This window comes from Chlorocebus sabaeus, chromosome 6, assembly GCF_047675955.1.
Source record: "Chlorocebus sabaeus isolate Y175 chromosome 6, mChlSab1.0.hap1, whole genome shotgun sequence".
NCBI lineage: Eukaryota > Metazoa > Chordata > Mammalia > Primates > Cercopithecidae > Chlorocebus > Chlorocebus sabaeus.
The window spans coordinates 60359866-60372894 of record NC_132909.1 but is presented as its reverse complement, the minus strand read 5'-3'; the positions used below and the strand labels follow the sequence as shown (position 1 = coordinate 60372894).

General features: G+C 58.4%; 1 protein-coding gene across 3 annotated transcripts; it reads left to right on the top strand.

The window, feature by feature from the left end:
- The first annotated feature begins 3 nt into the window (after window positions 1-3).
- SF3A2 (splicing factor 3a subunit 2) lies at window positions 4-12986 on the top strand. Of its 3 annotated transcripts, none has more exons than XM_007994697.3 (9): window positions 4-128; window positions 6529-6691; window positions 7654-7725; window positions 7842-7888; window positions 9446-9555; window positions 11059-11108; window positions 11188-11328; window positions 11913-11981; window positions 12075-12986. In XM_007994697.3, the coding sequence occupies exons 2-9, from the start codon at window positions 6566-6568 to the stop codon at window positions 12873-12875; spliced, it is 1416 nt and encodes a 471-aa protein (XP_007992888.1). In that variant the 5' UTR covers window positions 4-128; window positions 6529-6565; the 3' UTR covers window positions 12876-12986. The 3 variants fall into 3 exon arrangements, with proteins under 3 accessions (XP_007992888.1, XP_007992889.1, XP_072873248.1); XM_007994698.3 differs by lacking the exon at window positions 4-128 and adding an exon at window positions 167-743; XM_073017147.1 differs by lacking the exon at window positions 4-128 and adding an exon at window positions 1280-1314.
- The last annotated feature ends 43 nt before the right edge of the window (window positions 12987-13029 follow it).

Genomic DNA, 13029 nt, shown 5'->3' with positions numbered 1-13029 from the left:
GGCATGCGCACACCAGAGGGCCCGCCCCGTTTGCCCCGGAAGTGCTTTCTTTGCCCGCGACGCGCGTGCGCCGAACGAAGTCGTGGCGGTGGCGGATGGAGGAGGAGATAACGCGGCCTCAGGCTCTGGTGAGGAGTGGAGCCGGTTGAGGGTGGCGGGCGACTTGGACCGGGGTTTCCCTGGGGAAGAGCGGACGTAGGAGAGAGGAGCTTGCGACAGGCCTCAGGCCGAGGGGCGGGCGGCGGCGTCGCTCCCCTCCCTCCTCCCGTGAGCGTCCGGCCTTGTGCATCCTGTAGGCCCCGCGCTGGGCGGGCCCGGAGGGTCGGGCCGGCTCGGAACTCTATTTCCAAACTCCTGGTGGGAGGCCGCGCGCGGGGGCTCACGCCTGTAATCTCACCGCTCAGGGAGGGCTTGGGAGGATCGCTTGAGGCCAGGAGTTCGAGACCAGGCTGGACAACACAGCGAGACCCCATTTCTACAAAAAAATTTTAAAAATTAGCCAGGAGTGGTGGTTGCACCTGTAGCCCCAGCTGCTCGAGAGGATCGCTTGATCCCGGAATGTCGAGGCTGCAGTGAGCCGTGATCACAATTGCACTCCAGCCTGGGCAACAGAGCAAGACCCTGTTTCACAAAATGAAAAAGAAACAACTAAGACTCGTTGGGATCAGATCGGGATCGCGGCTGAAATGGTTTGGGCCTCCTTCCTTGTAGCCGAGAACGCTTCTGCATGCTAATCTATACCTGTGAGTTCACTGGGACTCTGTGATATAACTCCTGTAAGCCTCATTCCCCTTAAAATGGGAGTGACAGCTTCAACACCATGCCAAAGGCGACCGGAAAACGTTAGCTGGCCCCATTTTGCAGGTGCACACCGCTGTGACCGTTGTTCGTGTGTATCCTTGGAGAACACCAAACAGCCAGGGGGAGCTTTGGAAAAGAGGTTGTTTGCTGGGTTTAACGAGAGAATGGTGTTGCCACCAAAAACTAATTCCTTCTCGCTGGTCCAGTCCCAGGTCCCGGAGGCCACCTTTCCTCAATTCTTAAGCTCATTTCCCCTGGTCGTCGTCGGTTTTTTGTCTCTCTGTTTGTTTTGAGACAGTGTCTTGCTCTGTCACCCAGGCTGGAGTGAGTGCAGTGGTGCCACCACAGCTTACTGCAGCCTCGAACTCCCATGCTCAAGCCGTCCTCCTGCCTCAACCTCCCGAGTCTCTGGGACCACAGGTGCTCACCACCATGCCCGGCTAATTTTTGTATTTTTTGTAGAGACGGAGTTTCGCCATGTTGCCCAGGCTGGTCTCGAACTCTTGACCTCAGGTGATCCACCCCCCCCCCCACTGCCCACAGCCTCCCAAAGTGGTAGGATTACAGGCATTAGCCACTACACCTGGCTCTTTTTTCTATTTTTTTGTAGAGATGGGGTTTTGCCACTCTGTTCCCTGATCTTTACCTTAGTAAATAACATACTTCTTCCTGGATATATCCATTTGTAGACATCATCTGCTGATTTCCTGTCACTGCTGTTGAGATCTTCTCCCTCTTATCCACCCACTGCACCTTCGCCTTCCATATCCTGAATGAGTTTCTGTCGTGAGCACAGTTGGTCATTGGTTGTATTTTCTAAATAAGATGCAAAATGTTGTTGGCTGCTCAGGGCCGGGCGCGGTGGCTCACGCCTATAATCCCAGCACTTTGGGAGGCCAAGGCAGGTGGATCACGAGATCAGGAGATTGAGACCACCCTGGCTAACATGGTGAAACCCCATCTCTACTAAAAATACAAAAATTCAGCCAGGCGTGGTGGCCGGCACCTGTAGTCCCAGCTACTCGGGAGGCTGAGGCAGGAGAATGGCGTGAACCCGGGAGGCGGAGCTTGCAGTGAGCTGAGATCACGCCACTGCACTCCAGCTTGGGAGACACAGCGAGATTCCATCTCAAAAAAAAAAAAAAAATATATATATATATATATATGTATATAAGTTGGCTGCTAAAACAAGTAATGTGTTCAACTGGGCTTTTGTTGTAGCATTCTATTTTCCCTTAAAGCTAATTAACTTTGTTTTTACCATTAGCCTTTCTTTTCCCTACTGTTTGTTTATTTCCCCACAAAGCTCCAGCATCTCACACCTATCAGTTGTGTTTTGCACAGGTTTAAATAAACTGATCTCCCCCTCACCACTGCCCTCCAAGACCCCCGTATCCTCCTTCTCCAAATGGGACTGGTTGTGCTCTGCCTGGGTGAAGCTGGTGTCCCAAACCTTCCTGTCCTTGCTGCCCTGTGCTGACCTGTGTTCCCAGTGTGGCCATCTTTTCCTCTTCCTGCTGTCAGAGCAGAACTTCTGGGAGCTTTGGAAGAAATAGGTGATTTTTTTCGGGGATGGGGGAAGTCCTTGATTGCCTGAAAATGAGTTTATTTACCCTCATAGTTAGAAGTTTGGTGGGGTATAAAAATCTACATTGAAAATCCATATTTGTAGGCCGGGTGCGGTGTCTCACACCTGTAATCCCAGCACTTTGGGAGGCCGAGGCGGGTGGATCACCTGAGTTTGGGAGTTTGAGACCAGCCTGGCCAACCCGGCGAAACTCCATCTCTATTAAAAGTATAAAAATTAGCCAGGCGTGTTGGCAGGCGCCTGTAAGCTCAGCTACTCAGGAGGCTGAGGCAGGAGAATCGCTTGAACCTGGGAGGTGGAGTGTGCACTGAGCCAAGATCGAGCTACGGCCTGGGCGACAGAGCAGGAATCCATCTCAGAAAAAAAAAAAAAGAAAGAAAGAAAAAAACATCTGTGTTTGCTCAGAACCGTGAAAGCATTGTTTTCAGTGCGGTTCTCGGAAGATCAGTTCCTGTGCTGGTTTCTGATCTTGTCTGCTGAGTTTTCTTTGTCTAGTGGAAGCTGCACATTTTCCTGAGTGGTGTGCGGCGTGAAATTCCCTGGTCTCCCCGTTCCCTGGGGTCTTTTTCTTTTCTGATCTTGGTGAGTCCTTGGTATCTGGACAGTTTGGTTCCTTTTAGTCCTGGGTTTTGTTTTTGTTTGAATTTTCTTGTTTTTACGTTATTTCTGTGATCATGTTTTTCATGTTTTATTTTGTTGGGTACTTTTTCTGTTCTCATTCTGGAATGCTGTCTGGGTTCTTGCTTTTCTCCTGTTTTTTCGACACTTGGCTTTCCTTTATGAAAGATTTGTTTGGCTGAGCTTCCAACTCTGGTATGGAATCTTTTGTTTGGATCGTCCCGTCTGTATTGTTCAAGGGCTTTTTGTTTTAATTCAACTTGGTGTCATTCAGCTTCCCGTTCTGGTTTTCTGGTGCAGCGGTTTCCCCCAATAACGAAGGAGGGAGGCAGCAATCTCTTATTGGGATTCCCATCAGTCTCTTTGTTCTCAGATGCGTGTGTTTCTCTTTAAGAACAAAGCGGCTGGCAGCTCTGTGTGAGCGCCACTTCTCATCCGGGAGGCCAACTGCCCAGTGGTCTGGCGAGGAGCGGGGCTTTTCTTTGAGGTGTGGGGACCCCGAATGTTCGTATTTGAGGATTCTTCCTCTTGTGCTGTTTCCCCAGAAAAGACTCCTGGCCTCCCCCTGGGCGGGGGGGCATCTGTGCTGGGCCGCCTGCCGCCTGAGCTGTGCCGAGGAACCGCAGGACTTCCCGATGCCCAGTCGGCAGGTCGTGATTCGGTCCCCTCTTTTCAGCCTGATGCTGGGCCCCGTTGCTCTGCTGGGCCTGTCTCTCTAACTCCAGAGGTCCTTTTATGTCAGTTCTGCTGGAAATAAAGTTCTGATCTAGTCGAGGGCCGTGGGGGATCAGAGCGTGGGACCTTCCCCAGGGTGCCGCCACGTTTCAGCTGCTGGGGAGGGACGGTGCGGGTGTTCAGCGGCTGCGATGGCTAGGCTTGGGTTCAGATGGCTTCTGGGTTTTGGATCAGAGTTTTACTTGGTGAGTGGTTGAGTATTGGTCTGGGTTTGGGTTTCTGTGGGCCAGACTCCACAGGTGACAGCTCCCTGTGACAGCTGGAGCTTGTGTCCTGAGCCAACCACTGGCCGCTGGGGTGTTCTGTCTGGCCAGTTTGAGAAGTAACTAGGCTCGCCCTAGATGGATTTGAACTCTTGGCTTTGTTAGCATTTTGCCATCTAAGTTCCTTTTCCAGGTCCTCCCAGCCATTGGGTCGTTAGAACATTCTGGAAATGTCACTAAAATGTGATGGGAAATAAGTACATCAGAATGGGTTGGTGGCTCTTGGTGTGGCCATCTGCACCTGTCCTGGCCCCAGAAGCTGCGCTGCCCCTTCCCGCGTGTAGGAGCGAAGCGCAGGTCACTCCTGAGACTGAGCCCCGCTCCTCCCGGGTCCTGGGTCCTCCACAGACCGTCTGCTCTTCTCTCCGGCAGACGCTGCTGGCCATGAGGACACATGGGCGGGCACTGTGGAGAGTGCAGGCTTGGGAGTAGAGACCAGTGATGGCTCTGCAGAGCTTAGCCTCAGAGTGGGGGCATGGTCCAGGAGGGGCCACGACCGGGGACAAGCAGGGTGTTCGCATGCTGCTGAATTCTTTCATGAGGGAAGGAACAGGCCGTCCTCCTGGGAGAGGGGAGCGCTTGATGACTCCCCAAGATCTGTGTGTGGGAGTGCCTCCCAGCACCAGGCCCCCCTGGGTTCTTGGGGTGCATCGTGAAAGAAGGCCGATTCCCTGCCTTCTGGCACGTTCCCCCCAGTGAGGGCTTGGTTCGGTGCTGAGGTGCGTGGAGGATTGTGGTTTCTGTGAGGTGTGGAGAGGCAAGTGCAGCCGCGGCCTGGTGGGAAGCTGCTCACTGGGCTCCCCACGCACATCCCCCGATGTGAGTTTCATGTCGCTTGACCAGGAAATGCTTGAATGTCCTCCAGAGAAAAACTAGGCACTTCATGAACCTTTCGGGCAGCACCCACACAGTCCCGCCCGCCTGTGCGCCGTCCGGAGACAGAGCCTCCCAGGCAGTTGTAAGCTGGCAGCAGGGATGGTGGGAGTTGGCATGGCCTGCGGCTGACGGCACCAGCACGGAGAGGATGCCGTTCTCCCTGGTCCTGAAGAATGCGTGGTCAAGACGCCGGAGGCAGGGAGGGCTCCTTGGGGCCAGAGGGTGGCGTTCCCGGCAAAGGACAGTCCTTCTGGTGTCACAGTCTCCTTTTTCACAATGGAATGTTCTTTGTTTTGTGAAGGGATGGCGATGGCCACGGTGGAGGTTTCTCGAAGTTTACGTGACAACACGTAAAAATGGGCATCTCTGGGTGGGCTTTTATAATGTCTGAACTTGTGATGGGGCATCTGTGATGCTGCAGTGAGCTGGGAGGTCCGCCTCACCCGTCACCACGCTGGATCATTTTCATCAGCTTGCCCAGGGAATAAAAACTGGGTGGGGAGGGGTCCTGGGCCCCCGTAGATTAAGGGGTGACTTCAGGCCCCACCGCAAGTCAGCAGCACAGCTGGCCTGTCTCTCAGCGTGCCCCTGCACACCTGCCGCCACCGTGGCCTGTCCCTCAGCGTGCCCCTGCACACCTGCCGCCACCGTGGCACATCACTGCAGATGCAGTCGTTCAGATGACATGGCTGTATCAGCTTCTGGTTCTGGGGTCAGAGTCCAGTCCACAGGGCTCCATTCCTTCTGGAGGCTCTGGGGGAGAACTCGTTTCCTGCCTTTCCCAGCGTCCAGAGGCACCTGCGTCCCTCGCCTTGGGGCCCCTTCCTCCCCGTTCACAGCCACAGCACAGCCTCTCTGACTCAACGGGAAGAGTGCCAGGAGATGAGAGGAGGCTGCCTGGAGCTCAGGTTTGCACGGAGCCTGAAAGGGCGTGGGAAACCGTGGCAGGCCTGCGTCTGGAAGAGGGTGTTGGGGACTCAGCAGAGCCCTCCTGCGCCACAAGCAGATGTGACCGATCTCCCGGATGTTACCCAGTCAGGACGCAAAGATCAGTGTCCTCACCTCCCAACAAGTTTACAGCGAACCCAAGAGATAGAATTAGGCTGGGGACAAGTAAGCGCAGCCAACCAGAGATAGAATTAGGCTGGGGACAAGTAAGCGCAGCCAACCAGAGATAGAATTAGGTTGGGGACAAGTAAGCGCAGGCAGCCAGAGAGGGAGTTCAGAGGAAGACTTGAACACTGGGGGCTTAGGCAGTCCGGGAAGGCTCCCTGGTGGTGGTGACTCGTTTGTGAGAATTTGGCCTTGTCTTCCCTTTATGCCTTCTCTGGGCTCCCCGCTCCATTTCAGGTCTCCAGGCCTTGGCACTCTGGGCTGGAGTGGCTTCCTCTCCATCCCTCACATACGCTCATTTGGAGACAGGCTCCAGCTTCCTCGTGTCTGTGCCTGTCCACAGTGGGCCCCGGCCTCCTGGAAGAGACTGGGTGCACTTTGGGGTGGCCCCCTCGGGGCTGGTTAGACCCTGGCTCTGGAAGTGCAGGGTGAGGGGCTGTCTCACAGGCTCCAGCCTGGTGGCCTGGCCCAGGGAGGTCCCAGCAGCAGCCCTGTTCTGAGCCATCCTTCTCCCTCTCCTCTTGGCCTCCACAGGTGTCTCCCAGTCTGCTAAAGCCCCAAGGCTGTCACCATGGACTTCCAGCATCGCCCTGGGGGCAAGACCGGGAGCGGGGGTGTGGCCTCCTCCTCCGAGAGCAACCGTGACCGCAGGGAGCGCCTCCGGCAGCTGGCCCTAGAGACCATCGACATCAACAAGGTGGGCCAGCCACCATGCAGCCGCCTGTGGCGGGGGCTCGGCTTTCCAGGACAGCCCTGGAGAGGGTGCCAGAGGCTTTTCGTGGGCCTCCACCCAGCCTGGGTGGTGCAGCCCCGTGTCCAGATGCTCCCCTGTTGCCCTGAGCAGCCACAGCTCCCGTCTGTCCACCTTAGAGAGCAGACCCTCTGTGGCTCTGAGCCCCGTGTGAGAATGTTTTGTTCTGTCCAAAACCTTCTGTTTCGCATCATTTAATTTTCTGGGAGTGGGGAGAGCTTATGTCAGTCCAGCCAGATGTGGTGAAGGGCAGCCTTTGATTTTAGCTTGTGCAGGGGCAGGGATGAGCCGGGTCCCCTCAGCACCGTGGACATCGGGACTGGAGCACTCTGTGTACCCTGACACGCCCCACGGACCTGGCCTATGACGAGGGCTCTGTCACCGTCCCTGTCTTCCAGATGAGGTCACGGGTGGAGGGGGTGCCCCAGCCACAGATGCTGGAGTTAGCCTTTGAACTCCAGCGTCTGACACGAGAGACGTGCACCCGGCTGCCCCGGCTTAGGGCCTGGAGATGGGCGGGTCTGTGGGCCTTCAGTGTAGCCCATTTGCTTTTCTTGTGCCTTTGTCTGCCTTGTGCCGACCACTGGCGTGGTGGCATGGGCAGCGGACAGCTCCCTGCATCAGGAGTGACCAGGAGTGCTGTCCTGACTCTGCCTCCCTCTGACTCAGAACCACCAGGAAGGTGGTGCGGGGGGCTCCCTGGGAACCCCAGCTGCTCAGAGCCTGGGCCACAGCCCCAGGCGGTGACAGCTGTGCTCACAAAGGCCTCCCGCCGGATCCCCCGTTTTCAGAAACGCTTGACACCGTCAGGGACAGCCATGCCTGTACAGAAAGGGAATCCTGCGTCTGAGGGCCCTGACCGCAGCAGGCCTCGATCTGTCTAACGGGCGCCTGTTCTTCCCCTCCAGGACCCGTACTTCATGAAGAACCACCTGGGCTCCTATGAATGCAAGCTCTGCCTGACGCTTCACAACAATGAGGTGCGGCCTCTGCCCGGCTCCGGGCAGCTCTCGGCGGGCTGAGTGGCTGACGTCAGGGGGACCTGCCTGTGTCTCTCTGCCCGGCCCGAGTCATGTGTGTTTCCTTTCCACTCCAGGGGAGCTACCTGGCACATACCCAGGGGAAGAAGCACCAGACCAACCTGTGAGTACCCCGTGCCCCTTTGATGCCTGGTGCTCCAGCAGCTGTCAGCTCAAGTCTCTGTGAGCCTCACGGGCCACTGCTCCACGGCCGGGAAGCCAGCCTGGCCTGAGCCTCCCTGGGCGCTGGAGTACGGTTTCTGGGGAGCATTAGAGAACAGAGGCGTGGATGGCTGAGGTGGGCAGATCACTTGAGGTCAGGAGTTCGAGACCAGCCTGACCAACATTGTGAAACTCCATCTTGTGCCGGGCGCGGTGGCTCACGCCTGTAATCCCAGCACTTTGGGAGGCTGAGACGGGTGGATCACGAGGTCAGGAGATCGAGACCATCCTGGCTAACACGGTGAAACCCCGTCTCTACTAAAATATACAAAAAACTAGCCGGGCGAGGTGGCGGGCGCCTGTAGTCCCAGCTACTCGGGAGGCTGAGGCAGGAGAATGGCGTGAACCCGGGAGGCGGAGCTTGCAGTGAGCCGAGATCCGGCCACTGCACTCCAGCCTGGGCGACAGAGCCAGACTCCGTCTCAAAAAAAAAAAAAACTCCATCTTTACTAAAAATACAAAAATCAGGCTGGACATGGTGACGCACGCCTGTAATCACAGCTACTATGGAGGCTGAGGCAGGAGAATCTTGAATCTGGGAGGCAGAGGTTGCAATGAACTGAGATGGTGCCACTGCACTCCAGCCTGGGCGACAGAGCGAGACTCAGTCTTATTTAAAAAAAGAAAAAGAGGCCGGGCGCGGTGGCTCAAGCCTGTAATCCCAGCACTTTGGGAGGCCGAGACGGGCGGATCATGAGGTCAGGAGATCGAGACCATCCTGGCTAACACGGTGAAACCCCGTCTCTACTAAACATACAAAAAACTAGCCGGGTGAAGTGGCAGGTGCCTGTAGTCCCAGCTACTCGGGAGACTGAGGCAGGAGAATGGCGTGAACCCGAGAGGAGGAGCTTGCAGTGAGCTGAGATCCGGCCACTGCACTCCAGCCTGGGTGACACAGCAAGACTCCGTCTCAAAAAAAAAAAAAAAAAGAAAAAAGGCCGAGCGCAGTGGCTTACGCCTATAATCCCAGCACTTTGGGAGACCAAAGCGGGCAGATCACCTGAGGTCAGGAGAGCAAGACCAGCCTGACCAACATGGAGAAACCCCATCTCTACTAAAAATACAAAAAAATTAGTCAGGCGTGGTGGTGCATGCCTGTAATCTCAGCTACTGGGGAGGCTGAGGCAGGAGAATCGCTTGAACCTGGGAGGTGGAGGTTGTGGTGAGCCAAGATCGCGCCACTGCACTCCAGCCTGGGCCACGAGCAAAACTCGGTCTCAAAAAAAAAAAAAAGGCAGAGACATGGAGTTGTTGGAAGGACCCCAGCCAGGGACAGTGAGGAGCATGACAGGAAGAGAACGTGCCTGTCCTATCCGTGTTCTCAGCCAAACCCAGGGCCCCTCCCAGGCCCCTGGCCCTCCTCATCCCTCAGTTTGTAGTGAGCTCCAAGTTCAGGGGGCCCGTGGCCTTGGTGCCTGTGTGCGGAGGGGCCCCAGCACCACGTCCATCCTGCCTGCAGGGCCCGGCGAGCCGCCAAGGAGGCCAAGGAGGCCCCTGCCCAGCCCGCACCTGAGAAGGTCAAGGTGGAGGTGAAGAAGTTTGTGAAGATCGGCCGCCCAGGCTACAAAGGTGAGTGCCCGGAGCGGCGCTGGCCACAGCTGCTGCTGCTACATGAATAGGTTCTTTGGGCTCCAGTGCAGGAGGTGCAGCCCTGAGACCCTTGTTCCTGAGCCGCTGTTTTCTGGCCTTGGTGGCCATCCCTCACCCACCTGCAGCCTCTGGCGTTGTGTCTGGGAGCTGTCAGGCTGAGCCCGATAAGCACCCGTCTCACCCAGCGGCCCCTTTCCCAGCTGAGCCACAGTCTGTGCCCTCCTGTCCGAGTGTTGTGGAAGCTTCTGGGGAGTCTTGCTAAGCAAAAGAGTGGAGGTGTGGTGAGCCCTGGTACATTCCTCCAGTTAACCTTGAAGCCTCTGAAGGAGGACAGGAAGAAGCAGCTGTTAGAGGCGGCTCCTCCGGGACCCTCAGCAGTGGGAATGGCAGGAGGTGACCTGGTTCAGAAAGCCAGGGAAGCGGCCTGGGTAGAAGAGACAGACTTGTGTCTGTAGGGTCAGGAAGGCGGACACGCTCCCCAGCAAGTGTTCTTTTTTTTTTTTCTTTTTTTTTTTTTGAGACAGAGTCTCGCTCTGTTGCCCAGGCTGGAGTGCAGTGGCGTGATCTCCACTCACTGCAAGCTCCGCCTCCCGGGTTCACACTGTTCTCCTGCCTCCGCCTCCCGTGTAGCTGGGACTACAGGCACCCGCCACCGCGCCTGGTTAATTTTTGTATTTTTAGTAGAGACGGCGTTTCACCGTGTTAGTCAGAATGGTCTCGATCTCCTGACCTCGTGATCCGCCCGTCTCGGCCTCCCACAGTGTTGGGATTACAGGCATGAGCCACCGCGCCCGGCCCCAGCAAATGTTCTTTACGGAAGATGGGGACAGCCTGTGTGCCTGGCCTCCAGACAGGAGCCTGCAGGGCACAGGCCCCGGGGCAGGTGCACTGGGTGGACGAGGGCGGCTAGAGCGGCAGACTCCTGGTGGGGAGACCCTGACAGGTCCTGAGCTTGGGCTCAGGGCAGTGAGGAGGTGGAGGGCTTGTGAGCGTGCGTGCCTGAGGCTGCTTGGAGAGTGGCCAGGCCGTAGGCGGCCCAGCAGCCATTCTTGGGGTCCAGGCTGCGGAGCTCTGGTGGGAAAGGCATCCTCTCCCGCTCACCCTATAGATGGTGTTGGCCCTGTTCAGGCGGCCCCACTCTAATCCCAGAGCCAGGGTGCCAAGGGCCACTCCCTACCCAGTGGCCCCGACTCCTGCTGGATAGTGTCCCAGCACCCTGGGTGAAGGGCTCTGGGGATTAGGACAAAGGAGTACCACCCTCGGTCCCTGCCCGAGTGACTCCACAGGTAGCTCAGCCCTGGCGCACCTGTGCCTTCACCTATACCAGAGTCCCAGAGCCTGGGCGGAGATTGGCGGTTGCCTGGAGCCACAGGGCCTCCCCTGGGGTCTCGCCCTCATTCAGTGGGTGGCATTAGCCCGCCCCAGGTCCCTCAGCTTCGGGGAGGACAAGCAGCCGGGACCTGAGAGCTTTCTGTGTTGCAGTGACCAAGCAGAGGGACTCGGAGATGGGCCAGCAGAGCCTCCTCTTCCAGGTGAGATCAGGGGTTTGGGTGTGGGGGGCGGCCGAAGGCACCTGAAAGGCGGCGCTGCCACCCGGCTGTGTCCCCACAGATCGACTACCCTGAGATCGCCGAGGGCATCATGCCACGCCACCGCTTCATGTCTGCGTACGAGCAGAGGATCGAGCCTCCGGACCGGCGCTGGCAGTACCTGCTCATGGCCGCTGAGCCCTATGAGACCATCGCCTTCAAGGTAGCATGGCTGTGGGGTCCCCTGGGCCCCCGGGCCCCCTGAGATGTGCGAGCCAGAAGGATCTGCACAGGCTGGGCAGGGCGCCCCTCCTTTCAGGCTCTGGGGTCTCCTGAGATCCCTGAGACGGAGCCAGAAGGGTCTGTGCAGGCCGGGCAGGGCACCCCTCCCATTGGGCTTTGCAGGAGGGGACCTGCTTGGGCTCCACCGTGCCCATGGAGAAGGGAGGCCGGCAGGGCTGAGCGCTGGGCCTGTGAGGCCTTCGCCAAGTGACCTCACTTCTTGGTCCAGGCTGCTGGAGGGCTTCCCACAGCCTGTGCCCACGCCTGGACAAGGCAGCCATCAGGAAACAATACAAACGGCGCCTGTCCAGGGCGGGGACCAGCCGTGTGCTAGCATTGAGGCTGGGTCTGTGTCACTCCAGAACTGAACCCTGTGCCCATCGAAAGTCTTACCAGGCCGGGGCCTTCTCTTGGGCTCCCAGGGTGGAGTCCGGGCCGGGGAGGCTAACGCCTCAGGCTCCCTGCCTGATGGCTGCCCTGAGGTCACAGGGACCAGGAGCCCCTCTCTGTCCCCCGCCCTCCCAGGTGCCGAGCAGAGAGATTGACAAGGCGGAGGGCAAGTTCTGGACACACTGGAACCGGGAGACCAAGCAGGTGAGTGGCTAGCCCTGAGCTTGGCTCCTTCGTGCCCAGCCCTGGTGGCCCTAGCCCCACCCGTGCCTGCTGAGCCTTTCTCCGTCTCTCTAGTTCTTCCTCCAGTTCCACTTTAAGATGGAGAAGCCCCCGGCTCCGCCCAGCCTCCCCGCCGGCCCCCCTGGGGTGAAGCGGCCTCCACCCCCGCTGATGAATGGTCTGCCCCCTCGGCCACCGCTGCCCGAGTCTTTGCCACCGCCACCGCCAGGAGGCCTACCTCTGCCACCCATGCCCCCCACGGGGCCTGCGCCCTCAGGGCCCCCAGGACCACCCCAGCTACCCCCGCCAGCTCCAGGGGTCCACCCCCCGGCCCCAGTGGTGCATCCCCCCACATCTGGCGTCCATCCCCCAGCTCCTGGGGTCCATCCCCCAGCTCCTGGCGTCCATCCCCCAGCCCCTGGGGTCCACCCACCAACCTCTGGGGTCCACCCCCCAACTCCCGGAGTCCACCCTCCAGCCCCTGGGGTTCACCCTCCAGCCCCCGGGGTTCACCCACCAGCCCCTGGAGTCCACCCACCAGCCCCTGGGGTTCACCCACCAGCCCCGGGGGTCCATCCTCCCCCATCAGCGGGGGTTCACCCCCAGGCCCCAGGGGTACACCCAGCAGCCCCTGCTGTTCACCCTCAGCCCCCGGGGGTGCACCCACCAGCCCCAGGGATGCACCCTCAGGCCCCGGGAGTCCACCCCCAACCTCCCGGGGTCCATCCATCAGCTCCTGGGGTCCACCCTCAGCCTCCTGGAGTTCATCCCTCAAATCCTGGGGTACACCCCCCAACTCCCATGCCCCCAATGCTGAGGCCCCCACTCCCCTCCGAAGGCCCAGGGAACATACCTCCCCCTCCCCCAACCAACTGAGAAGCTGCTCCCTCCCCCAGCAAGCCCAGCGCCAGGTGCTCCTGCCTTTTCCCATCGAGAGAAGGCTGCTCTTTTGTACTGCCCCCTGCTCATTAAACAGCCTTCCCCAGCCCTGAGTGCACTGATGTCTGCAGCGCTTGTCAGTGCTGTGTGG

Excerpts from the sequence above, each read along its gene's own strand:
- SF3A2 (XM_007994697.3), top strand. The coding sequence starts at position 6,566 with ATGGACTTCCAGCATCGCCCTGGGGGCAAGACCGGGAGCGGGGGTGTG. Across the intron at positions 7,726-7,841 it reads TGACGCTTCACAACAATGAG|GGGAGCTACCTGGCACATAC; the intron begins GTGCGGCCTCTG and ends TTTCCACTCCAG. Across the intron at positions 7,889-9,445 it reads AAGAAGCACCAGACCAACCT|GGCCCGGCGAGCCGCCAAGG; the intron begins GTGAGTACCCCG and ends TCCTGCCTGCAG.